The 27890-nt window shown below is 40.6% G+C and overlaps 2 protein-coding genes across 2 annotated transcripts; one reads left to right on the top strand and one right to left on the bottom strand.

Annotated features, from left to right (window-relative positions):
- Positions 1 to 1592: 1592 nt before the first annotated feature.
- Positions 1593 to 8223, top strand: LOC149301054 (histone-binding protein RBBP4-B). Its single transcript, XM_089484521.1, has 12 exons — positions 1593 to 1608; positions 2050 to 2197; positions 3181 to 3326; positions 4002 to 4175; positions 4307 to 4422; positions 4522 to 4682; positions 4921 to 5047; positions 6874 to 6951; positions 7042 to 7118; positions 7281 to 7338; positions 7596 to 7706; positions 8158 to 8223. The coding sequence occupies exons 1-12, from the start codon at positions 1593 to 1595 to the stop codon at positions 8221 to 8223; spliced, it is 1278 nt and encodes a 425-aa protein (XP_089340647.1).
- Positions 8224 to 9161: 938 nt separating this feature from the next.
- Positions 9162 to 27501, bottom strand: LOC149301053 (syncoilin-like). Its single transcript, XM_089484596.1, has 5 exons — positions 27458 to 27501; positions 23891 to 23938; positions 21512 to 22286; positions 16424 to 16548; positions 9162 to 9216 (listed from the first exon to the last, which is right to left on the bottom strand). The coding sequence occupies exons 1-5, from the start codon at positions 27499 to 27501 to the stop codon at positions 9162 to 9164; spliced, it is 1047 nt and encodes a 348-aa protein (XP_089340722.1).
- Positions 27502 to 27890: the final 389 nt, after the last annotated feature.

Raw genomic sequence — 27890 nt, 5'->3', positions numbered from 1 at the left:
TAAGCTCTTTTGAGCAGGGCCTTCCACACCTGTTGTTTCTGTTTATCATCTTGTTATGTTTTATATACTAATTGCTATGTCCTGTTTGCCCTTTGTACAGAGCAGAATCTGATGGCACTATATAAAACAATAAATAATAATAATTGAAAAAGTTCTGTTAAAATCTGCTATATTTTGATGTAGGAAATCAAAATGAACTTGAGTTGTCAAAAACTACTTTTTGATTTTTTCTCCCTGTCACCTGAGAGAAAAGTCACCCGGGCTGAAAAAATTAGAAAAAAAAAACCCAATGTTATAAGGCAATAAGTACAAGTAGTGTATTTCTATTGCAGAACTTTTTTTTCAAATCAGGGTATCCTGCGCCTATGTCCTACTTGGGACATCTTTGAAGCCGACCGATTCCATTTACACCCATCAAACCGTATGTTTGTGAAAACTAGACACCCCAGGGTGCTGGTATTTTAACTTATTCCACCACCAGCCTTTGTCAACATTTGTGACAGTAATTTGTTTTATGAATGCATGGTTGGTATCACTGTTCTCAGGGGATGTTGCTGAACACATATTGGGGTGTTGTTTGACCGTAACATATACCAGGAGTGGTAAATTCATACCTGAAGTACGAGTGTGAGAAAAAAACGGCTACATTACAAAGTCCAAGGGTTGCCATAGCGGTGCCTTCTTTGGCCCCTGCTCAGCATGGGAGTGGCGTACACAGGTCAGTAAGCGCAGTATTCACTCTGGACGCCCTCATTTCTGCATTCCTTTTTATTTATTCACCTCTCACTTAAATTGCACCAGCCCAAAGCTGGTGGCGGAACAGTCACTTTTTGACCAACCTGCCACGGGCCGGAGCCAGTAATGACACAATAACACTGACACCATGTTTTAGTTGTTTTGGACATGGATAGGATTTTGATTTTCAGAATCACTTGATACAGCTATATTGAAAACCCTGCAGTGGAACCGGGTCCTCGGCCATTTGGTGGGAGTTGTTGGCTCTTGCACTTAAGCGGGTCAACCACCTACTATTCCATGTTAAACCAGCAGTTCTGCAGATTCTGGGCGTATCTCATACACCTCATCACATCCTAAGCGGTAACTTGGCCCTCATTTACATATTTTATGCGACCAACGCTCTAAACACTGACGTTACGCCGTGCAGTTGAAAGTCGGAGCTCTAGTGTTGTGGACGGCAGCCATTTGCCTGTAGTGTTATGTTGAATGATATAGGCTTCCCCAAAATGGCTTCGGTACTAAACCGCAACACATGTTACGTATCTGGTGTTTAGAGCTCAGTGCTTGGCGAGGACTCCCCTTTCTGACGCTAGACTTTCAGATTGGTTCATGCGATCACTTTTGTTACTATTCTGATTGGCTCAGGTTGGCGCGAAGGTGCGCAGCTCCGAGGCACGGGGGAGGCGGGAAACAATAGCAATAGTGGCAGGCCTTACCACCGAGAACCAAGGGGAGGAGCGCTGAGCAGCCGAATAGACTGTGGGGAGGAGCGGAACGGAAAACGTGAGGAGACGTATTGTAGCTGGGGAGCGGAGACTTGTGGGTTCTCTAGAGACCGGGATAAAGCGGGCAGCATGGCAGACAAGGAAGGTAAGTGTGACCGTAGAGCTGTGTAATAAGTTCCTGGTGCGTGTTGCACAGTCCAAAAAAGGGTAGGTGAGTCGGAACTCCGCTGCGTCCCGGTAATAACAGGCAGGCACAAGTATATAGAGGACAGCAGTGACACAAACATCAGGGACTCCTATTCACGATGTAACCACTAGTAAGCTAGGTGATGTTTGAGCTTTTAAGCCAGACTTCCTAGTTTTATAGCGGTAAAACGTAATCATTGTAATAATTACTCACAAATTGTGCATTGTGTTCATACGTGACTTTTTTATAATTTCATGAATTAACTTCCACCAAATGTAATGAAAACTAGAACAGATTTCATTTAAATAAGTGCCAGCATTAGATGAACTTTTAATTGGATTATACAGGAATGTGTGATGGGATGCTTCCTGACTTGTTGCTGTCCCCTTCTCTTTTAAGCTGCTTTTGATGATGCAGTGGAGGAGCGTGTGATAAACGAAGAGTACAAAATATGGAAGAAGAACACACCTTTCCTTTATGACCTGGTAATGACCCATGCATTGGAGTGGCCCAGCTTGACTGCTCAGTGGCTTCCAGATGTCACTCGGTAAGTAGGTGCAATGGAATTTTAAGCCCTGGCTTCCCGGAGGCCCCCCCTTATGGGGGGGGCTACCTGCTGATGTCATGGGGCACGCCCCCATTTCTGGAGGCGGAGCGGGGCTTGTCAGGACCCCGCTCCTGTGACTCGGAGAATTCGAGTTTTACCCGGAGACTCCGAGTTTTACCCGGAGACTCCGGTCAGATTTCCCGGGACATAAGTGGTATGTCACGTAACAAATTGTATTTACAGTTCTAGAAGAACAAATTATTTAGTATTGAGTTGCGTTCAGCAGCTTGTCAGTGGCACTGCCATTCGTGGTTATTTACTTTTTTTGTGGAGGAGTTAATGAGGTCATGTGCCTCTCTCCCTGTTTTTGAGCATTGAGAAAATGCTGCTTTTTCACTAATCCAGCAACTACTTCCTGGTATCCAATCGTGTTACATGTTAGAAACATATAACTTGACAGCAGTTAAGAATCGTTCAACCCAATTTTTTCTGATGTAAAGGCTCAGACCTTAATCAGTTCTTGGTCTTGTCTTAGATTCAGGGTAACTTTATGCCTGTCCCTTGCATGTTGCATCTCACTATATTCGCTTCTACCATCTGGTGAGAGGCTTTTCTACTCGTCTACCACCCTCTCAGATAAGTAAACTGTCCTTACGTTACATCTAAGCCTCTGGCTTGCTAGATTTAGGTTATCACTTCATGTTCTAACATTTTTACTACTTTGAGATCTCCTGGACTGTTAAATCCCCTGATGTATTTAACTGTTACACCAGCAAAGAAGACAAACCTGTTCTGTGCTTTGCTGTAAGGGAAAGTATCGCGGGCCTCAGTATTTAAACATAATATAAAAATTAGTGTGCCTGTTTCTTCAATATAATATGCTAGTAACTAATTTACTCTCCTAAACTTGTTACGCTTGAATTAATGAATTACGTAGCTGTTATTTTGATCTGCTCATTCTTGTGATGTTATGTTTCTGAAAGGCCCGAAGGGAAGGATTTCAGCATTCACCGTCTGGTTCTTGGAACTCACACGTCTGATGAACAGAATCATCTTGTGATTGCTAGTGTACAGCTTCCAAATGATGATGCTCAATTTGATGCCTCTCACTATGATAGTGAGAAAGGAGGTAAGATCTGGAGAGGTTCCGTTTTCCAAAGCAGTAGATTTGCGGTCAAGCTAGCATTTTCCACAATATTGCGTTTCTGGTTCGGTACAATAAATAAACGTATGTAGTTGTGTATATATAATAACAAATCATCCTGTGCATGTCATTGGAACAGCCAACTTTTCTCAGTACTAGCATGCTTATTCTTCCTCATTAAGCTATTGCTTCCTTAGTGTTAAGTTTTTATTAGGTGGGAGTTAATTGGTTCAGGCATTCTTTTTAATGGTGGGAGGAGGGCGAGAAGACTTAACACATTGATTTCTTGTCCTCATGTTATATCTGCCACTTTTCTGTTTCTTGCTGTTATAGGGCATCAGTATTAACATAGTGGTATATACTTGCTGTAAACTATTTCCTAAATCTACCTAGTTTGGCTTCATTGATATATTGCCAAAAGAGCACATTTTAATATGCTATTCAATATAGATGTTTTCAGTAACTAAAGAAAATGAATTTGGGATATCCGATGCAGCTAGTTTGATTTCTCGCAAAACTTTTGTTTTGTATAAGTAACAATGTTCTATATGTTATGGTCCCGCTGTTGCTGATTAATTTGCCCCTTATTTTGTAATCTGTATTTATGCACTCTGTAGATGATTTTTATGATGATGATTTTATGTTTTATGATCCTTTCAGAATTTGGTGGGTTTGGCTCTGTAAGTGGTAAAATTGAGATTGAGATCAAAATAAACCATGAAGGAGAAGTGAACAGAGCTAGGTACATGCCTCAGAATCCATGTATTATTGCCACCAAAACTCCTTCCAGTGATGTCCTTGTGTTTGACTACACTAAACATCCATCAAAACCAGGTAAGCAACTAAACACCTAGCCTACTTTGTTTCTTCTTAAAATAATAAAAGTAATCATTGCTATAATAAAGTCTTAAGTTATTAGTGACATGAGACATTTGCTTATTTATCTCGACCTTTGCATTTTTCAGACCCCTCGGGAGAATGTAACCCAGATCTCCGTCTTCGTGGCCACCAAAAGGAAGGTTATGGCTTATCCTGGAACCCTAACCTCAGTGGAAACCTCCTCAGTGCTTCAGATGATCATGTGAGGTTTTGATCTACTTCCCAGACATACTGAATTACTCTTTATACCTTCTTTTACACACTGCCTTACATCATAGGATTCTCATCTTTCTGTTTACAGACTATTTGTTTGTGGGACATCAGTGCGGTACCAAAAGAAGGAAAAATTGTTGATGCGAAAACCATCTTCACAGGGCACACTGCAGTAGTGGAGGATGTATCTTGGCACCTATTACACGAGTCCCTTTTTGGATCAGTTGCAGATGACCAGAAACTTATGATGTGGGTGTCTTGTGAAGCACTGTTATGTTGAGCGTTATAATGCAGCTCTTTGGAGCTTTTGAACTAGGAAGCAGGACTTATGATCTTTGTGCATGTGTTTAAAATAAAAGATCCATTTCTTTTGATGTGTCAGCCAAAAGGGCAGCACATACAACGGGTGGGCTTTACAACATTTATATTTAAATTTCCCCAACACTTTTCATACTACAATCTATAACTAATGCATAATTATCTGCAGATGGGACACACGTTCAAACAACACATCAAAGCCCAGTCACTCCGTGGACGCCCACACTGCTGAGGTGAACTGCCTTTCCTTCAACCCTTACAGCGAGTTCATCTTGGCTACAGGGTCAGCAGACAAGGTAACTGTCTCTTTATACCAAGGCCTAATTGTTTGTACAGCTTGTTGGGGAAAATGTTTTCCCAGTTCTGTTCGTACAGCATTCATTTTTTTTTATTATTTTTTTTGGCTTCTTGTTACAAAACTGCAAATACTAAACTTTCAACGAGGCTGTGTCCTGTATTGCACACCTTTTGTATCAGACATAGGGAAAACCTTATTCTGGTGTATACTGTCGGGGGTAGATCAAGATTGGGTGGAACCTGTGGCAACACTTTTCAAACAGAGTGCATTGGTAGGATAACTACATGCCTTCTACAAATTTTTATTTTTTCCCCCACATAACATCAAAAGTCATGTGGGGACTAGAAATCCCTAGCCAGTTGTGTCTCCAGGAGTGATTGTTGAAGGGAGCAACAAACAAAGCATGTTTTTGTTACCATCAGTTTGACTGTCCGGTTGTATCGTCTGATAATTACTTGGTTACATGATAAATAGTTATCCTTTAACTGTGTCATAGTAGCAGACAGATTGCTTCTTTCTTTATGCTGCTAAGCTGATGTATATGAATTCTCAAAGGTGTACTGCATCTACATACGTATGCAGCCACTTGTCAGGCACACCATTCAGTCTCTGTGCAAACATGAATCCAAGTTGCTACATGCTCAGAGTATCTCTTCTCTTGTGGCTGGAGGTTCCTCACGCAGTAACTGAGCATTCAACAGATTATGAAAAACTTCTTACTGCCTGATCCAGTCACATGACACAAAATAAAAATGTCCCTCTGCCGTTACCAATTGTATTCTAGCAATGAAGTCTGCCAGTCTGTAAATACTCATGCTGCAGGTGTTGGACCCCATGCTCCAACAGGTCCCCCAAATCACCCAGCTCAACAAGCATTGTGTTTCTGCTGCTTCATGCAGGCGAATATATAAATGCCCACCATGTGCCTAGGCAAATGCCCCTTTTACACCATCGTTAATCCATCCTTCTAAAACAAGGTGTTATCCTCATTGAGCTGTTAATGTACCCTGGTGTGGCGGATCTAATACTCGACCAGAGTATCTCCACCAAAGGCTCTCTTTTGCACAGAGTGTTCAGTGATATATAGCTCCCCTTCCAAACAATAGCCAAAACTTGATGAAGGGTTAAACCAAGACTCCTTTATTGAGTTACAGTGCACACATTTATACACAGATCCTCGGCAGGGGGCCGTCAAGTGAAACAATGCAGATCCCCCAGGCACCTCCATGAGCCATAACTAGACCAAGAACCGCTGATTAACCCCCAAACACGGGGCTCAACCTAGTATCCCCAAAAATATGTAGTTATATAGCAGTAAACCCCACATATATGGTATCCAGCTGGTAAAATAGCATCCTATTTCCTTGAGTGGTGTAGAATCACCACCTGGTCAAAGATTTGAACGGCTGCGGCTGAGTTCTAAGCTGATGAACCGTTCCATGCAGAAGATAGGCTGCGGAACGCATAACCTGCACAGATAGGCGACCAGGTGGTCGGATTTCAGGGAGCATGGCCTGGTACTGTCCGCTAGGAGAAGATAAGAGCCACAGTATGTGACTCACTCTTTTTCTGTAGTTAGGACTGTCTCGTAACACCTGGTAATTAGCCTTTTTTAAGCGTAAAGTTGGTTCCATGTCAACCCCGTAATTCTTGTACTGGTGAAATGTATTTGGTTTGTTAGGAGATGTGGATTTACTGAAATTGTATGTAACACTTCACTGCTTTCTACATACTGTGTGTGGGGTGTGGGGGGGGGGGGACGTTTTCTTTATTTTGAAAATACTTGCGCATAGTTCCCTCAATAATCATGATGTTCTTATTCAGACAGTTGCGTTATGGGACCTTCGTAACCTGAAACTGAAGTTACATTCGTTTGAGTCTCACAAGGATGAAATTTTCCAGGTATGAGTTGCCATTGCAAATGATTTGTCTCGCATGTGGCATTAAAGGATATAAAGCTGGACCCATTCATTTTTACGCTTTCCTTTTCAGGTCCAGTGGTCTCCGCACAATGAAACCATACTGGCATCCAGTGGAACAGACCGTAGGCTGAATGTTTGGGACTTAAGGTAATATGCCCCCTTTTTTTTTTGTCGTCATTGCAGAATTTCATTTGTAATTTTAATTTGTAAGAAGCTATCAAAAAGCGCATTTCCCTGACACACAGTTGCATGTTCAGTTATACATATGTTTTACAAAATAATATAACATACTCCCCCCTCCCCCCTTAGTAAAATTGGTGAGGAACAGTCGCCTGAAGATGCAGAAGATGGACCGCCAGAGCTTCTGGTAAGTACCACAGTATGGCCCATGGTTTGTTTTTGTTTTTTGGTTTTTTTTTTATGAATTACCAATTTTATTTAAATATACCTTTTCATTACCGTGCATTTTTATACTCAGAAAAACTTGATCAATTAATGTTCAATTAAGGCATCTGGAAATATGCTGTGATAAGAACTGGGCGATGTTTGAGGAGCATTTTGTTAATAAGAGTTGTAAGATCGGTTTTCCAAGTTCCCTCCCTTACTATGTCTTTACTTTGTCAGTTCATTCATGGTGGCCACACAGCAAAAATCTCAGACTTCTCATGGAACCCAAATGAGCCGTGGGTCATCTGCTCCGTATCTGAGGATAACATCATGCAAGTCTGGCAAATGGTGAGTAATGAATCCTGAGACCTGCTGCAGTTCATGGTTATCCCTTACCTTACATTGAATCAAGCAAAATCTATGTATGCTAGGGCAGCAGTTTAGTGATCGTTGTAATAAAATGTCCTTTGAGCTGAGCTTTAGGGCCTTGACATTAAAATTAGAAAAAAAACATGCTAGTGAAGTATTGGACTCCAGTATCACGGGAGATCTGCTCCAATATAAATTAAAATGACAACTATTAAAAACTAGAACAAAAAAATGCCTTTTGATTACTTGTGTGTAGCTCAACCCTTCTGCATCTTTAGCCAAGAGAATAGAAGGTACGATTATCTTTAGATTAGCTTTTTTTTTTCTTTTTTTTTTTTATTTAAGGCAAGGTCCACCAGATTATTTACATATAAGTCAAAATACACATGGCTACCTCACCTTTACCCAATTTGTATCCCTCTTACTACAGGCTGAGAACATTTACAATGATGAAGATACAGAGGGCAGTGTGGATCCAGAGGGACAGGGCTCATAATTTTGGCTCCTTCATGTGTATCTGACCTTCATCTATGCTTCAGATTGTGTCTGCTGCATCAAGCACTTGGAGATGGGCCTTGTCTTTTTCACATCGGGCAAGCTTTGGTTTCTTGTCCTCTGCCCTCCCCCAATTATTTTGCTTTTTACTGGTCTTTTAGTAAGAAATTCCCTCATGATTTTTTTTTATTTTAAATATAAATATTTTATAAGAAAATCAACTTTTTGTCAGCTGATGCACAATTTTTAAGAAAGCAACGATGGGGAGGAATGGCCACCTTCCGTCTGATCCGCAGACTTGATATCCAAGTGCTTTCCTTTTATACGCCATCTATAGAACAGTCACTGCTTCGTGCGAGCATTGCTTATCCTCTCAACCAGAACAACCCAACACAGCACAACTTGTGTACATGATACATGGACATTGTTCTTTTGTGAGTCTTAATTCTCAGATCGGACCCCCCTGTATTTGTTGTGCTTTACAAGCCTACGGAGTTGGGGGTGGGACGTGTCCCTGGTTAGTGTGCAGATTTGACTCTACATAGCATAACATTAAATAAACAGATTGGTTCTTGTTTTTATATATCTTATGAGTAGATGTTTACTGACTGTAGAAATAGGGAGGTGTGGTGCGGGATGGTTTTAAAGTATTTTTAATGTGTTACTCTTGATTATTTTAGTGAGCAAGGGTTTACGTCAAATCAGCCCTCCTCACGCGTTAACATCTCTCGTGTTCCACTGTCATAACCTTTAATGGACATTCTGTGAATCCAACCGGTGCATGAATGCTGCGGACTGGCACATAGCCTGCGTTTATGCTATTATGAAACCACAATTGTCCCTTACATATGTAGGCTTGTCTCGATGTTTACATATCTGAGGCTCCATGTGTGGCTGTGCCTATGACTGGGCTGCATAATTCTTAGGTGGAAAGTGCAGTCATTCCTTTTTTGCCACAGACCTGAAGAGCTGCCCATATAATTCAAGACATCCCCTGTATAGGGAAAAAAAATGAGAAATTTAAAGTGATTTACAGGAAATTAGGCTACATGGACTATAGTTCATAAGTTTGTGGACAAGAAGTTCTTTGTACATAGAGGAGCCACTGCCAATTACTAATATGCATTCTGCTGTTTAGGAGCCTTTTTTCACCTTCCTAAAATTATACAGTCTCCTCCAGTACAAAGGCAGGCTCGGTCCCAGGACTTGAGTTCCTCAGTCGAGATTTCTAGATTTATTCTATATTCTCTAAGCACCCAAGTGATTGAGGTGTAGCTTAGGTAACTTAATTGTTTAACTTAATTCTGCCCAAACCTGAATTTGGTAGTAAATTATTTGTAAAGCTTTGTAAGGCTGCCTTCGCGTTGCTGCCTCCCAGCATCTCTTTTCTTGCTGCGCCCAGGAACACAGCGGAGTCACAGGAAGTGATGTAAAATCGCATGACTCCGCTGTGTTCCTGGGCGCAGCAAGAAAAGAGATGCTGGGAGGCAGCAACGCGAAGGCAGCCTTGCAGGATTACCAGGACGTGTCGTACAGTGTCTGATCGTCCGCAAGGTTTTTGGCGGGACCCGCATACCAATGCAGTCCTCTATGCCTATGCCTCAATCTCATGATCACTTCCGTGATAAATGGATGCATGGCGTTCTGCATGCTCCATGTAAAGAGAGTGCTGCTGATTGGTCTCGGACAAGTCAGTGAAATAAAAAGAAAAGTAATGCAGCTATGGGAACTGCCATTAACCCTACTGGAGCTGTCGGTATTGTGCAAGATATTCATACATGGATATTGAGTAATGCTGATACCAATTGGCAGCCTCAACGTAAAAAAAAATAATCATGAAACGGTGGTTTCTGTTGCAGGAGAATGCTTTGTGCTTGAGACAGTCTTTGGGGACTGTTGTTAACCCTCCCAGTGCTGGAAGTCTCATGCGAGACTCCATCGAGTTCTCATTAAGTGTTTTCTTCTGATCTGTCAAACACCAATCAGGATCCTCAAAATGTAAAAATAATAAAAGTTATAGTTATCACTGTGGTAACTTGTCTGACACCTCCTGCTTAAAATCCATAAAGTCAGAAGGAGCGTGAGGCCTGACTTTCACTGTATTCATACTGAAAATGGAGATCTAGATTTTCTTACTTCTGCTTCTTGGGCTTGCATCAGGGCACTTGTGTTTGGAAGGGGTGCAGCCACAAGTCAAAAATGGCTACCATAATGAGAATGCAATACAAAATACTTATGCAATAGGATTTATAGTAATGATATAATACAGCCACCAAAAAAATCACCCACCACATGACAGCACATTCAAAAGGATTTAAACTAATGCAAAAATTCAAAGAATAATCTGTTATGTTTAACCCTTCTTTTCTCATATTTTTAAGGAAGAAAAGTGCAGTGGCAGCAGCACATGGGTTCCATCTGAAAAGCCACCAAACACCTTGCACCCATCCTGCTTAATAAATATACAGGGGCAAGAAAAACTAAGTGAACACTTTGGAATTACCAGCATTTATGTGTTCATTTGTCTTAAGATATGATGTGATTTTGAGCTAAGTTAAAATAATGAACAAACACAATCAGTTTTAACTAATAACACACAACTTATTGTTCTTGCCTATATTGAATACATCTGTCAACCATTGGCTCATATTGGAAAAAGTATGTAAACTCTGAGGCTAATCACTTCAAAAAAAGCTAATTGGAGTAAGGAGTTAGCAAACCTGGAGTCCAATCAATGAAACAGGATTGAAGGTCTGTCTTAGAGATACTTTGACATTAAAAAAAACACCCAAACACACTGAGTTTGCTATCCTCAAGAAGCATCTGATGTGAACCATGCCTCAGAAGACCTAAAATGAAGAATTGTTTATTTGCATAAAGCTGGAAAGGGTTACAAAGTAATCTCAAAGAGTTTACATATTCATCAGTCCAAAATTAGACTAATTGTTCATAAATGGAGATGATTTAGTATTGTGGCTACTGCCCCTAGAAGTGGGAGCCCAGCCAAGATGACTCCAAGGGCACAACACAGAATGCTCAATGAAGTAAAAACAAACCCTTAGAGTAACGGTAAAAAGCTTGAAGGAATCATTGGAACATCTATGTTTATGAGTATAATATGCAAAACTTTAAACAGGTATTGAGTCTGTGGCAGGACATCATGGAGGAAGCCACTGCTCTCCAATGTAACATCGCTGTTCACCTGAAGTTTGCCAAAGAGCACCTTGACATTCTACAGCACTACTGGGAAAATGTTTTGTAGCCTGAATGAAACTAATGATGAAACTAAGGTTGAATTGTTCAGGAGGAATAAACAGCACCACGTATGGTGGGAAAAAGGACACAGCACAGCCAGATGAAAACATCATCCCAATGGTGAAGTATGGTGAAGGGAGCATCATGATTTATCCCCCCCCTTTCCCAATCTCTTCTTTCTCATTATCACCCCTCTTTTCTATATATCTCCCATTTCTCTCTACTCATGTCTTCCTCTTTATCTCTCTATTTTCTCCCTAACGCTAACCTTTCTCCCCTTTTCTTTGATTTCCCTTCTTATGATTTCCCCTCTTGTTTTTTCTCTCCCCTTTTTCCTCATTTCTCCCCATCTCTCGTTTTTCTCATTATCTCCCCTTCTTTCTATTCCTCCCCTTTATTATGTCTTATACATTTTCTCTTTATCACCTTTCTATCTATCCCTCCCCTTTCTCCCTCTCTCTTTCTCATCTCTTGCCTTTCTGAAGTCCTGTGGTGGGAGCGTGAGGCCTCTGCTTTAGTGCTCCACTGCGGTGTGCATGGCTTCAGTACTCAATTATTAGGGGGACAGACAGGGCGATCTGTCACAAAGACCGGGATCGCCGAACAGTGTGTTGTCTGCCTGGCGCTCGCGTTCGGCACATCGCGGATCGGGTTGACAGATTACTGGGGGGGGCTGGAGAAGACCCAGCAGTCATGGTGCACATTGGCACCAATGACAAAGTGAGAGGTAGGCGGAGTGTCCTTAAAAATGATTTCAGGGACTTAGGTAGCAAGCTTAAGGCAAGGACCTCCAAGGTAGTATTTTCTGAAATATTACCTGTACCACGTGCCACACCAGAGAGGCAGCGGGAGATTAGGGAGCTAAACAAGTGGCTCAGAAGCTGGTGTAGGAAGGAGGGGTTTGGGTTCATGGAGAACTGGGCCGACTTCTCTGTCGGATACAGGCTCTACGGTAGGGACGGGCTGCACCTCAATGGGGAGGGTGCAGCTGTGCTCGGGGAGAAGATGGCCAGAAGGGTGGAGGAGTGTTTAAACTAGGTAAAGGGGGGGAGGGAAACTACAATATAGAAGGGGAAGATAGTGTAGATAGAAAGCTGGGGCTTATAAATGTACCTGGGGGTGGAGCGGAGGGAGGGGTTAGAATAGTCAATAGGGATAGGCTTCATAGGGAAAAAAACCATACACCTCTAAATTGTATGCTTACTAATGCCAGAAGTATGACCAATAAAACTGACGAACTGGAGTTAATAATGTCTGAAGAAAACTATGACATAGTGGGTATAACAGAGACATGGTTGGATGATAGCTATGACTGGGCGGTTAACATACAGGGTTATAGTCTATTCAGGAAGGATCGAAAAAAACGAAAAGGGGGAGGAGTTTGCCTTTATGTAAAGTCCAGCCTAAAGGCCACACTGCGGGAGAATATATGTGAGGGAAATGATAATGTGGAGTCATTATGGGTAGAAATATATGGAAAGAAAAATAATAAAATACTGATCGGGTTTGCTATAAGCCACCAAATATAATGGAAGCAGCAGAAGATCAATTATTAAAGCAAATAAACAAGGCAGCAAATCACAATGAGGTGGTTATTATGGGGGACTTTAACTATCCCGACATAAACTGGGAAACAGAGACCTGTGAATCTCATAAAGGAAACCGGTTTCTGACTATAAGTAAGGATAATTATCTGTCCCAAATGGTACAGGACCCGACCAGAGGGGGCGCCCTACTGGACTTAATATTAACCAACAGACCTGACAGAGTAACTAATGTGCAGGTCAGGGGGCATCTAGGAAATAGTGATCACAATATGATACATTATAACTTGTCCTTCAATAAGGGAACTCTTAGAGGAGCCACAAGAACCATGAACTTTAGGAAGGCAAAGTTTGATCAACTAAGAGAAGCCCTTAACACTGTAAATTGGGAAAATGTCCTCAAAAACAAGAGTACAGACACTCAATGGGAGATTTTTAAGGATATCTTAAATTCTCACTGTGAAAGGTACATACCGTATGGGAATAAAAGAGTCAGGAACAAGAGAAAACCAATGTGGATAAATAAAAATGTAAAGGGGGTAATAAATGGCAAAAAAAAGGCATTTAAGCTACTAAAACAGGAAGGCAGTGAGGAAGCACTAAAAAGCTATCGGGGAAAAAATAAAATATGTAAAAATCAGATAAAAGCAGCAAAAGTGGAGACAGAAAGACTCATTGCCAAATAGAGTAAGACAAACCCCAAAATGTTCTTTAACTATATAAATAGTAAAAAGGTTAAAAATGAAAGCGTTGGCCCCTTAAAAAGTAATGAGGGAGAAGTTATAGACGGGGATCAGGAAAAAGCTAATCTATTAAATATATTCTTCTCTGCTGTATTCACAGAGGAAAATGAAATGCCAGGTAATATACAGCAGGATGAGATAACTGCCCCAGTACATGTCGCCTGTCTAACCCAGGAAGAAGTGCAGTGCCGCCTAAAAAAAATCAAAATAGACAAATCACCAGGTCCAGATGGCATTCACCCCCGCGTTCTAAGGGAGTTAAGTAATGTAATAGACAGACCCCTATTTCTAATATTCAAGGACTCTATAGTGACAGGGTCTGTTCCCCAGGACTGGCGCATAGCAAATGTTGTGCCAATATTCAAAAAGGGGACAAAAAGTGACCCGGGGAATTATAGGCCTGTTAGTTTAACTTCTGTTGTGTGTAAACTGTTTGAGGGTTTCCTAAGAGATGCTATTTTGGAGTATCTCAATGAAAATAAGTGTATGACTCCATATCAGCATGGGTTTACAAGGGATCGGTCCTGTCAAACTAACCTGATCAGCTTTTATGAGGAGGTGAGCTCAAGACTGGATCGGGGTGAATCGCTGGATGTCGTATATCTTGATTTTTCCAAAGCATTTGATACGGTGCCACATAAAAGGCTGGTACATAAAATGAGAATGCTTGGGCTGGGGGAGAATGTGTGTGTGTGGGTAAGTAACTGGCTCAGTGATAGGAAACAGAGGGTGGTTATTAATGGTACATACTCTGAGTGGGTTACTGTTGCTAGTGGGGTACCACAGGGGTCAGTTTTTGGTCCTATTCTTTTTAATATATTTATTAATGACCTTGTAGAGGGATTGTATAGTAAAGTATCAATCTTTGCAGACGATACTAAGCTCTGTAACGTGGTTAACACAATAGAGGACAGTGCACGATTACAAATGGATCTGCACAGGTTGGAGGCTTGGGCTGGGATGTGGCAGATGAGGTTCAACACAGATAAATGTAAGGTTATGCACATGGGGAAGAAAAATCCAGGCTGGGAATATGTATTAAATGGGAAAACACTGGGGACGACTGACATGGAAAAGGACTTAGGAGTTTTAGTTAACAGTAAATTTACCTGTAGCGACCAGTGTCAGGCAGCTGCTGCTAAGGCAAATAAAATCATGGGGTGCATCAAAAGGGGCATAGATGCCCACAACAAGGAAATAATTCTACCACTGTACAAGTCACTAGTCAGACCACACATGGAATACTGTGTACAGTACTGGGCACCAGTGTACAAGAAAGATATAGTGGAGCTGGAGAGGGTTCAAAGACGGGCAACCAGAGTAATAAGGGGAATGGGAGGACTACAGTACCCAGAAAGATTATCAGAATTAGGGTTATTTAGTTTGGAAAAAAGACGGTTTAGGGGGGATTTAATAACTATGTATAAATATATAAGGGGACAGTACAGAGATCACTCCCAGGACCTATTTATACCCAGGACTGTATCTATAACAAGGGGACATCCTCTACGGTTGGAGGAAAGAAGGTTTCTACACCAGCATAGACGGGGGTTCTTTACAGTAAGAGCGGTGAGATTATGGAACTCTCTGCCAGAGGAAGTGGTAATGGTAAACTCAATAAAAGAGTTCAAAAGGAGCCTGGACGTGTTTCTTGAAAGCAATAATATTACAAGTTATGGATATTAGATTAATAGGGACAGAACGTTGATCCAGGGATTTATTCTGATTGCCATATTTGGCGTCGGGAAGGAATTTTCCCCCTGGTATGGGGCAATTGGCATCTGCTTCATAAGGGTTTTTTTGCCTTCCTCTGGATCAACACAGTAGGGACACAATATGTATATAGGTTGAACTTGATGGACTTTGGTCTTTTTTCAACCTTATGAACTATGTTACTATGTTATGAACTATGTTAGTAGTGAGCACCAAGATATGACATCATATGCCGGTGCTCAGGATCAATAGTTGGCAAGCTTCGAGGGAGAGCAGTGAAACAATGAGAGCCGACTTCCGGCTCCCATTTTTTTAGGCTGGTGAGAGGGAGATCCATGATCTCACCAACTGCCCAGTTCCTCCAGTCGCAGACAGTCTACCCTGCCAGGTCTTTCCAGTGGCAGTGCAGTCCAGTCCACCTCTGAAAGGAGCTGGCAGGGTAGTGAACACAGGTCAGTCAACTTGGCTGTGTGCCACAACAGAGGCCTTATTGTGCCAATTGTGGCATGTGTTCCATAGGTTTGCCAGCGCTACTCTAGGCACAAGGGAGAGACCTCTTCCCCTTACTAAACCAATGTTTACATTATTATTTTTTTCACAATTATTACAAGTAATGGTTTCTTCAGTATAGTATTAATAGGCTGGGTACAAGGGAGAACTTTGATCTCCCCAACCACCCCCTTAATAAGCAAGTAGTGCACTTATACTGATCCTCCACTCCTCCAACAGGACACTATATTAAGACCAAGAAACTATGCTGGCAGCTGTCATCCACTCAGTCTCCTATTTCTCTCATCATATAATACTACAGACCTTTATCTGAACCTGGTGTTTTGAAACCCAGCTCTAGACCCAGTATCTTCCATCTTCTAATTACAAATAGATCCATCTAGTGGTACCCAGAATCTAATTAAACATCACTTTCGCAATGTTGTTTACAACTTACTTGTAAATTGCAAGCTCTTGTGCTAAACTTTTCCGTAGTTCCTCTATCTCTTTGTTATGATGCTGTTGTAACTGGACTGAAATCTTCATTTCTCGCTTTGTATCCTCCAGTTCCTGCAACTGTTCCTAAAACATTGACAGGAGAAATGTTAGCATTATCACACATACCCAGTCATACTACTGTTACAGAAATGCAACCATTCTATAGAATTAAAGTGCCTGCTCATTAAATGCCACATAAATTCCAGTTCATTTGGAATAGTCCTACATGTAAAACTTAAAGAGACCATTTACTGTTCCTGGCTGTGTGAATACTATACGTATTCTCCAAAAGCAAAATAAATAAATCTACATACCTGAGGTTGAATCTGCAATCCCATTAAATCAATCTGCTCATGTCTGAAGAGACTCCAGCAGCATTTCCTGATCCAGCACTGAAGCTGGTGGTAAGTATATCATGTGCATTAAGGTTGTGTTTGGATGGACACATCTCCTGAATAAAAAATAGCTAGGGGTGGGGAAGGGGCAAATGCATATGGATTGATTCTGTAGACTCTCAGGAAAGTCTAGCCCCATAGACTTCTCCAAAAGATTTTTAAGCAGTACTCTAGATCTTCTATGTTTCCAAATACATCTTTTATCAAATAGTTGCAAAGCCATCATCAGTATCATTACCAATGATGATACGCATCACATATAGCAGCCTAGGTAGTTCTACAAAACCCAGATATTTTAGCTTGTATATATGCCACCATTCCAAAGCCCCTTTAATCTCTCCATGTTCTCTCAGTGTTTCAAGTATGAATAGTGGTCAGTGTTTTAAAGATTATAATACCCAGATATACTAAAAAGTTTGTCCTCCAGTCATTTGGGAAATGTTGCTTAAGATCATCTGCCAGCTGTGAGTGATAACCGCAGTCTTTGTGGTAGGATACTTTGCTATATGCCTCAAACTCTTCATGTAGAGGCAGTAAGAACGTTTCAGGGGTCTGTAAGAGTAAATACCAGCTCTTATACCTATATATGACTTTCCTTTACATAAAACAACTCAATCAAGTGTTCCCTTTTCCCGAATCATATGTTACCTCTGTTGTTTTCTGTACTTTATGTATGATCTGTTATCCCACCGTTACAGAGGACCTGTGCAGGACGAACCCTAGTGGTAATTGAGAGCAATACTTACCCGTTTCCTCAATTTGGTTATCTAAAACTTAAGTGAATAGAAAATTGTGGTATACCATGAAATTATTTTCATGTCATCAAGGCTATTACCGGTACATATAGGGTGCCACCGTTTAGGAGCTGTGAGAATGATTTGTAGGCTCCTGCATGAGAAAATACTGGAGTCTCTTCCTTAGTATGTTATTTGAGCTGTACCAAACCCCTGCTTGCCAGGCAAACACTTCCAATCACTGTCCAGGCCTGTGATATTATCCCACCCTATTAATAGATGTTTCTCACTGGATCCTTGGGAATGGGTACTTGTGCCAGCAGTAGAGGAGGGCAAATACAGGGGAGTTATCTCAGATTACACTCTTTATGCTGCATGCAGGATATCTCACATATTCAACAGTGCATTTCAAGGAACACAGAAACATTTCACTGTAGCTAAGAACCATTTGGCCCTCTAATCTTGCCATGGATATATCTATAGTAAAATCTGGTAATATTTGGTTCTTAATGTTGCCTTAGGTTCGGGATATTACAATTAAAAAGTGCTTCTGCTGCAATGATCAGTAACAAATTTTGCATATACAGTATACCAACCCATATATATATAAAACAGAGCTAACCATAAACTATAACTTTTGTATGATGAATATATATCAATGATTGTCATGTCTAGTCTTTAGATGACGACCTTAAAATGTTTGCCTGGTATAAGCGTATTAAATAGTTCTAAAAGTTAAAATAATGTATAAGTAAACAGAAGGTAATCTGTTTACAGATCACTGTGTATTCTAAATTGATTTAAACTATGCCTTAAATTGACACCAGGTTAAAGAACCTAGTTTGGGTAGCACTTGTAAAACCCAAGTAATCCAGCTACACACTCACAGAAAACAAACTTGGAAAGGATGAATGATCTGACCTAGGTTCAGAGAACAGGTTATTAAAAGATATGGATCATGGCCATTTCTGATAATAGAAAATAAGGCTAGTATTTACAGGAGCTTAAATGAAAAAATCATATATATAAAAAAAGTTCAAATATATATATGTTTAAATGATGTTGGGCATTGGTGTTATTAAATAAATTGCTTATTTTCTTAGAGCAGGATGTTACTATTAATATATTTTCTTGTGCCCCCATATCAGTCAGTGACCATAACATAAATATTTGTGCCACCTTTAGACCAAATGTTCTCATGCAAACCAAATATTGTTGCAAAATAGCAAAAACTATAAAACTATAACTATAAAAAAAAGCCGCAGAATAGCTTCACTGACTGTTATGTGTCTAAGGGCTTAGTCTTAGGGCTTAGTCATATGACTATACCCAGCAAACTATTATTAATATTATTTAACCCCTTCGTGACAAAGGCTGATTCTATTTTTTGTACCCTTCGTGACAATGGCTGTTTTATCGTTTCTGCGGTGTTTGTGTTTAGCTGTAATTTTCTCTTAACCCATTTACTAAACCCACACAAGTTATTTATTGTTTTTTTCAGGACAAGAAGGGCTTTCTCCAGACACCATACATTATACATTATATATGATGTAATTTTCTATAATAAAAATAATAAAATATGACGAAAAATTGAAAAAAAAAAAAAATTTTCTCACTTTTATTTGAAAAATCTTTTATTCATCATAAAAAACTACTGAAAAAACCTGCTAAATAGATTCTACTATTTGTCCCGAGTTTAGAAATACCCAATGTTTTTATGTTTTTTTGCTTTCTTCTACACGTTATGGGGCAATAAGTACAAGTAGAATTTTGCTATTTCATTTTTCTCTGAATCTGGTAATTCTGTCTCCATGTGGTATTTGGGGCATCTTTGAAGCCAGCAAATTAAATTTACCCCACCAAACCATATATTTTTGAAAACTAGACACCCCAGGGTATTTTAGATGCTGATAGTTTAACCCTTTCCATGCACTAATCCTACCACCAACCCTTGTCAAAGTTTGTGATAGTAATTGTTTTTGCTGTTTTTTAAACATACTTCAGGTGTAAAATTACAGCTCCTGGTATGTTGTTGCTGTCACACAACACCCCGATATGTGTTCAGCAACATCTCCTGAGTACATTGATACCCCACATGCATGGGTTTGTCAGATTGTTTGGGGGCAAAAGGGCCAAATTTGGAACATGCCTCCTCAGCCGTATACCGCTGCATGGCAACAATTGCAGCAAAAATAGTGGGGAAGGAAAGGGTTAATGGCTCTAATAAAAAAAATTAAAAAAACCCTAAAAAAAAAGTACAAAAAAATAAAAAAGTAAAAAAAAATGTAAAAAAAAGAACCCCAAAAACAATTGCCACTATGCAAGATCACTGTTTATGCAGTGATCAATGGCAATGAAGGGGTTAATATTAAATGGGTGGCTCTTATAAGAGCCTTTGGATCAATATATATATATATTATTGAGAATACCTGAAAACACACTGATCTGTCTCTCTCCCTCACTAGAAGCAAGTGAAGGAGGGAGGCAGATCCAATACTGATCAAAGGCAATGTTTAGAAAACATTGCCTTTGATTTAGCAAATCATGATCACTCTTATGAGTGATCTGACCACTAGGGGTGTTATTCACTGGATGTCCATGACATCCAGCAACACCCCCCCCCGATGATGACAGCAGGCTCCGCCCCCGGCTTGATGGGCGCCGCCATCTTGAAACACCGCATGTGTTTCGAAGACGCCGGCACCGGGAAGGTAAGTTGAGCATTTAGGAAGCGATCGCGAGTCGCTTCCTTTGCTAAACAGGTGTTGCAAAGATGCCTCGATACTGAGGCATCTTAGCAACACCAGCTAAGCAAAGGAAGCGACTCGCGATCGCTTCCTAAACCCGTTTTTCGGCGGCGGGCGCCGCCATGTTTGAAAGACGTGCAGTTTTTTTATTTGCTCCTAGGAGCGATCGGGGGGGGCCGGGAATGTTTTTTTTGGTGTTGCTCAATGCCTCGATGTCGAGGCATTAGAGCAACACCGTTTGAGTGAAAAAATCGATCACGGATCGATTTTTTCACCCGTTTAAAGACGTGCCGGTCCTGGCACGTCAATTGTCATAATCGTCACGATTTTCGGTGACGTGCCCGGACCGGCAATTGTCATCAAGGGGTTAAAGAAGTAAACATGAAAGTGATAAACTAATGAAACAATTCAAAATGAAACAATACATCAAAAAAATGAAAATCTCTATAAACCATGTTTAAAAGACAAATAAATTAATTAAGCCATTACTATTAAACAATATACTAATACATAAACATTTCAATTATCATGAACTCTATAAGGTATTTTATCATGCAAGCAAGTAGTTAAATGAAGATATAAGCATAAAACAATCAAGACACTGAGGAAGATGAAAATTATAATACGCAGCAACAAGTAAAAAAAATAAATTCATTAGTTTTATGTTAATATCTCATATGTACATGAATTAATCTAACATAGGAAGATCATAAACTACTAAAGAACCTCCCATTATGAATACATTAATAAATTAAATTAATTTAACTTAAATTAATGTAAAACATCAACTCAATAATGAATTCCATCAGGACAACAAGTGGCTAAAGTAAAACTCCAAATTACAAAGATCCACCTGAACTACTTCTCAATGCAAAAGAATTGCGATCTCCAAAAGAACATTTAAAGAATGATGAGCTACCTGTGAAACCATAGTATGACCCTCAATATCTAAAATGTAGTCTCTAGTACATGATCTGGCTTGCCGACAAGTACTACCAACACACTGTATATTACAAGATTTACAAGTAATTAAATAATCACATTAATACTCGTGTAACTGATATAATGCTTCATACCATAACTTTTTTTGTTTAAAAAAAAAACTGAAGTATTCAATGCGTTCATATATTTGTAGGACTTTCACAAGTCCCATTCAACCATATATGCGTACCCGATATAGTAATGCCTCATCTTCTTTTTTCCTCTTCAAGAGAGCAATTTGTTCCTGAAGACAGTTCTTCTCCACCCGCAGACGGTTGGCTGCAGCCTCAAGTGGCCTGATCTCCTCCTGCAGCTTCTGCAGCTCTTCCTGGGCTGCCTGCAGTGCTTTAGCCCCTCTTTCAGTACGTTCCAAAAGCTGCATTAATCTTGGCTCATAATGCTCTTCCAGGGAACTGTGCTGCTCTTCAATTAGGCTTTGCAGCTCCACTGATAGACGCCTCCGGTCCTGAAACTCACATGGGGTGTATCTTGGGTGGGGAGCTCTAAGGCGTTGATGTTGACTCTCCCGCTGCTGAGCAAACGTATTACGGAGTTGGTTGAGCTCCTCTGTCAGACGAGCAGCTAATGTCTCCAAGCTCTCTTGCTCGGCTTCTTTTTGTGTCAGCTCTTGTTTTTGCCTTTCAAGTTGGTACTGAGAGGCAACACATTCCCTGGTCACCCTAAACAATCTTCGCCGTACTAGACGTATTTCTTCTTTCAGAGTATCCCTCTCCAGCTCCACCCTAGCTCTCTCGCCAAATGCCCGTACTATCTCTTCATGTGCCTGCCTCACGGCTTCCAGGGAAGGTTCCCGAAGAACTGATAATTCACGAACTAGCTCCTCACGTTCCCGCTCTAAGTCTTCCACTGCTGCAATACAAAACTGGAATCTCACCCCGACATCTTGCAAGGAAAGGGGTTCCGGAGATACATCAGAGGATGCTCTTGGCGATCCTTCAGTCTCCCTGAAAAGAAAAAATATCAAATATAAAAAACTGAATTCTTTATTCAAAGACAATTACAATATAATGTGTTAGATCACAACCTCCACAGTATCAGAACTGCTCAATCAGTTTTTTTGGAGTATTCATGGTGTTGCAGACACCACAGATACCACATCAGCATAAAATAGAGGCCTGCTATAAATACAGTATCTCACAAAAGCGAGTACACCCCTCACATTTTTGTAAATATTTTATTATATCTTTTCATGTGACAACACTGAAGAACACTCTGCTACAATGTAAAGTAGTGAGTGTACAGCCTGTATAACAGTGTAAATTTGCTGTCCCCTCAAAACAACTCAACACACAGTCATTAATGTCTAAACTTTGCCAACAAAAGTGAGTGGAAATGTCCAAATTGGGCCCAATTAGCCATTTCCCCTCCCCGGTGTCATGTGACTCATTAGTGTTACAAGGTCTCAGGTGTGAATGGGGAGCAGGTGTGTTACATTTGGTGTTTTCGCTCTCACACTCTCTCATACTGGTCACTGGAAGTTCAACAAACAGATTGCTGAAGACAAGCAGACTAAGGACATGGATTACTGAAACCATATCCTGTGGTCCAATGAGACCAAGATAAACTTATTTGGTTCAGATATCGTAAAGCGTGTATGGCGGCAACCAGGTGAGGAGTACAAAGACAAGTGTGTCTTGCCTACAGTCAAGCATGGTGGTGGGAGTGTCATGGTCTGGGCCTGCATAAGTGCTGCCGGCACTTGGGAGCTACAGTTCATTGAGGGAACCAAGAAAACCAACATGTACTGTGACATACTGAAGCAGAGCAGGATAACCTCCCTTCGGAGACTGGGCCGCAGGGCAGTATTCCAACATGATAACGACCCCAAACACACTACCAAGATGACCACTGTCTTGCTAAAGAAGCTGAGGGTAAATTAGATGGACTGGCCAAGCATGTCTCCATACATAAACACTATTGAGCATCTTTGGGGCATCCTCAAACGGAAGGTGCAGGAAAAGGTCTCTAACATCCACCAGCTCCGTGATGTCGTCATGGAGGAGTGGAAGAGGACTCCATTGGCAACCTGTGAAGCTCTGGTGAACTCCATGCCCAAGAGGGTTAAGGCAGTGCTGACAAATAATGGTGGCCAAACAAAATATTGACACTTTGGGCCCAATTTGGACAAGAGGAAACTCACTTAGGTGTACTCACTTTTGTTGCCAAGGTTTAGACATTAATGGCTGTGTGTTGAGTTATTGTGAAGGGACAGCAAATTTACACTGTTATACAGGCTGTACTCTCACTACTTTACATTGTAGCAGAGTGTCATTTCTTCAGTGTTGTCACATGAAAAGATATAATAAAATATTTACAAAAATGTGAGGGAGTGTACTCACTTTTGCGAGATACTGTGTCTTTTAATGGATTCCCAAAATAATAAATATAGCCCTGAAAAATAACTAAATTAATTAAATTCATCCTTACACATAATTATTTTACTTTTAACCAAGATTTCAGTTAATGGGAACTGCAATGGACACAAAGATGGTACCATGATATACTAATCTCTTTATGGCTTATTTAGGACAGAGATTCCTTGACTTACACTGCCACAAACCTTTCAAATATTACTGCTACGTCGATGATTATATGGCTGAAGCAGAAAAAAACTCAAAGAATTGTATAACTCATTTAACACATACCATAAATTAAATTTAAACTGGAGTTTTCTACTGAATTTGTACACTTCTTGGACACAACAATAAAAATCACCAGCGGAGAACTTTATTCATCTGTATATAGAAAACCCAAAGACAAATCCAGCTACCTCCATAGCTCCAGCTTTTATTCACCCTACTCTAAGCCATCAAGTGCCACCGCATTTGCTCCAACACGGACGACTGTAATAAATAGCTGGAAGCACTATCGGAGTCACTCAAGCAAGGGCTACAAAACCAGTATAATAACAAGGGAAATTCAATCTGCACTGAGAGCACCCCAAGAACACTTGTTACAATACAATACGCAGCATACCACTACACATGTCCCACTTGTGGCTACACTAGAGGGAATCCGCAAAATTATAAGGGTTTACAACCACTACTAACAGGGGATACAGGGTTAAAAGAAATATTCTCTAAACTACCTATCATGGTTTTCATACAACCACCCAACCATAAATGGGTTCGTAGAAAACTGCAGAGTGAACAAAACATTATTGAGATTGGTAGCAAATACATCAAGCTGTAAACTATGCAAACCCATATGTAATGACAAACACTGCCTTTCACAACAACAAAACATACAATATCAAGGGATCATACACATGTACATCTGCTAATGTTGTGTACATGATCCAGTGCCGTAAACGTGAAGCAGGATGTTACATTGGAGAAACCGGTCAGAAACTGAACCTAAGCATGAACCTACATAGACACTCCATTAACACACACAACGACAACAATAACTGCACCCCAGTCGGCCAACACTTCACCCAGAGTGACCAAAGAAGGATAAAAGTACTTTGAAAACTTGCAAGCCAGGAAACTATTTGAAATAAAGATGATTAACCATTTCAACACTAAAGACACCGAATTAAACTAGGACATATGATTTCTACCGCATAACCAGAACTTCATAGGGCATATTCTGTGATTTTACTCTAATTTATGAATTATCCTTATGTTACAGACCGAACTTGGTTTATTTACCTAAAGAGATATATATGGGGTTTTTTTTAACAATGCCACCACTACCCTCCTTCCTTCTACCCCCCAAAATTTTTATCACACTGGCTAAACAAATTCACAACCACCTTAAACTGGTGTGACTTATACCCATACCTGGGAACTCTACGGGTTTGACACGGGGAGCCAGAGTCCTGAAGTTCCCAGGTATGCTTATACCTTATGAGTCTTTATCATGCTCTTTAACCCCCATACTGCTGCCCATGTCTCACTTAGATGCCTGTGATTAATATTGCTTTTGACTTGTCAAAGGGAGGTTTATACTCTCGAAAGCGCATTCTTAAAATGGATTATTAGTCCAATAAAAAGGTATTATTTTATATTTCAATACTCATTTATCTTTCTTACATTTATTTTAACTATATATATATATATATCATTTTTTATATATATTTTACATTTTTCTTAGAAAATCTGCATTCGTTATTTCATTTTGTACACAGCTCACTATTAGGATATCAGCTCACTGTATAGAGTTGTATAGAGATCAACTTTTGGGTCTTTTATGACCCCAGGGATCTCTATTAGCACAGGGGAACCCATGTGATTTCACTGGTGGCATCACCTGTTAGGGTTCCCCAGCACAACAATCAGGGTGTTCACCTATAGGGTTCCTTTGGGGGTTCCCCCCTACAGCTAACAGTAAAATCCTATGGGCTCTGCCATATCCTGGACACTGACTGATCACACATTGTGTGAACAGTCAGTGAAATACTTTGGCAAAAGACCCAATTGAGGTCTCGACAGACCCCACAAATCCCTTTAATACCTGGCAACTTCTGAATTCTAGGAGGTATGCTTGTGAAAGGACATATACTTAAAGTGTTACAACTGCCATTTTAATACTACCACACCCTGTGGATATAATTATCATTGGAAGAAAGTACTTGATCCTGCAGATATGTTACATCTACTCCCAACTGTGCTACTTGATATAGAAGCTTATCTTGACACAGCCTGCTAATAGCAATGTCTATGATACACAGAGACAAAATAGGTGGGGAGATCACACACATGTAAAAGGAGCCAAGATGTTGATAAAACTATAAGAAGTTTAATAATCACATAACACCTTAACAATTTAACCCCCACAGTTGGATGCTTTGTGGTTTGCTAGGAACCACCTGATCCTGAGTAGTGAAAAGGTCACTGTCCAAGACTACTCCATCAACAATAGTCTTGAAGTGGAGAACTGATCCCAAACCATCACTCTCCGGATCACCGCAGCACTTGGACTTTGGTCATATCCCTTTCCTTAACACTCCCCAGGTGTCATTCCTGCTGCAATACCCCTTTTTGCTCCCCTGAAACGGTTATTTATTTTTTTGCTGCTGTTGCTTCCTTTTACATATATCTTGTTAATGTATAATTGATTGACGTCTCAGGTGTACACCTATTGACCATACACGCATGCCATACCTGCAAATACTTGGTTAAGCAGTCGACGTACTGTACGTGATCTGCACTGTGTCCCAGTCTCCCCTATATATGATATGCATGTTCTGTCTTGGGAAAAACCCTAGTGTAACTCTGCTCACTGGGCTAGTTACAAGAGAGATGTGAGATCTCCCCAACTGGTCTATTTGCACTATAGAAGACTGTGCCAAACCAGCATAACCTCCATCCTGCAGAGTGAAACCCAATAAATTCACAGCTTTGCTTGTTAACTTTATACATCCAACGATATGTTAACACGGAAGGTTAAAAACATTCTTTATCTAAAATTATAACTGAGCTACTCATGGTGCTAGTTAACTGATACTAAATAGAAAGGTAACCTGAGGATACCTCACAGGAGCTGATAGCAGGCCTGCAAATGGGAAATTAGAAAGGTTTCTTTCTAAATTGAGTTCAATAAAGCACAAAGGGGGGCACCCTGGAGCACGAGTTGCAGAAAACTTTAACCTCATGAAATGGGGGGTTTCTGTTGGACCCATTGGGGTCTCATGGAGGGAGGTTCTCCTTGCATGTGTATCCCGAGCCAAGGAGAAAGGCAAATATACATCTCAGTAATATCCACAGTGAATATAGGCTACAAATATAGGAGCCCATAATAACGGAAGCCTCAGTTAAAATATTGTGCGCTTCTAAGAGGTATGAAAGCATAATTGTAGACACATCATCATGGTCAATCCATCAAATTATGGGTGATGATCAAGGTAATTCCCCTCTGTATAGCATTGTTTTCTGCCATTAAAAGGGTATTTACCTCTGCTGATAGATTATGTTCACAACAAGAATATGATAACATTTTTGAAGCATTTTAGCACACACCCATCAGAGCACTTTGCCTTTTATACTATGGCAGAGTATGCCCCTTTCCTTTCTAACAACGAGATGGTCTGTGAGAAGAAGTCATCCTGCTCTGTTTTGAAGTTACCCTCTTAAAGTCTTTGTGTTTCTCTGAAATAAAGTGTCTTTCTTACCTCTCCCCCTGGCAGTTCTCGCCTTCCTCTTCTGCACTGGACATTTCATCGGTACAAACTGTCTCTTCTGTTATTAATAAACTGTGTGAAAGAGGCTACGGGAGAGGTGCCCTGCCCACCCATAAATGCACGCTTGCTGGGAGAGTCTTGCAGGCTGTCACTGTATCCCCCAAGCACAAGAACTCCTAAGCCCCTACAGCTGGGCACGCCTGAGATGACTCTGCAGCTGCCTTCCCTGGCATAGTAATGCAGTACATAGGGGTTAATTCATACCCTGCCAGACAGACGGGGATTGGCTATTGCACGGTGCCTGTCAGCTGCACCCAGTGCTAAATCAGGACCAGAGAGATGTCTGGAAATGAGATAATGCAAACACTGAGGATGGTGCCGGAAAGACTGTACACAGCATGTCCATGCAGCATATATAGGTGTG

Source organism: Sceloporus occidentalis, unplaced genomic scaffold, assembly GCF_023333645.1.
Source record: "Sceloporus occidentalis isolate IW3139 unplaced genomic scaffold, rSceOcc1.0.p SCAF_22, whole genome shotgun sequence".
NCBI lineage: Eukaryota > Metazoa > Chordata > Lepidosauria > Squamata > Phrynosomatidae > Sceloporus > Sceloporus occidentalis.
This window is presented reverse-complemented; position numbering and strand designations above follow the sequence as displayed.

Bases quoted from the DNA above. Each gene is read 5' to 3' on its own strand.
- LOC149301054 (XM_089484521.1), top strand. The intron at 2,198-3,180 runs GTAAGTAGGTGC...TGTTTCTGAAAG, and splicing joins TGGCTTCCAGATGTCACTCG to GCCCGAAGGGAAGGATTTCA. The intron at 7,339-7,595 runs GTAAGTACCACA...TTACTTTGTCAG, and splicing joins ATGGACCGCCAGAGCTTCTG to TTCATTCATGGTGGCCACAC.
- LOC149301053 (XM_089484596.1), bottom strand. From the start codon at position 27,501: ATGTCCAGTGCAGAAGAGGAAGGCGAGAACTGCCAGGGGGAGAG. The intron at 16,549-21,511 runs GTACGCATATAT...TCAATGTTTTAG, and splicing joins ATGAGGCATTACTATATCGG to GAACAGTTGCAGGAACTGGA. The intron at 9,217-16,423 runs GTAAGTTGTAAA...TTCCCTATACAG, and splicing joins CAAGAGCTTGCAATTTACAA to GGGATGTCTTGAATTATATG.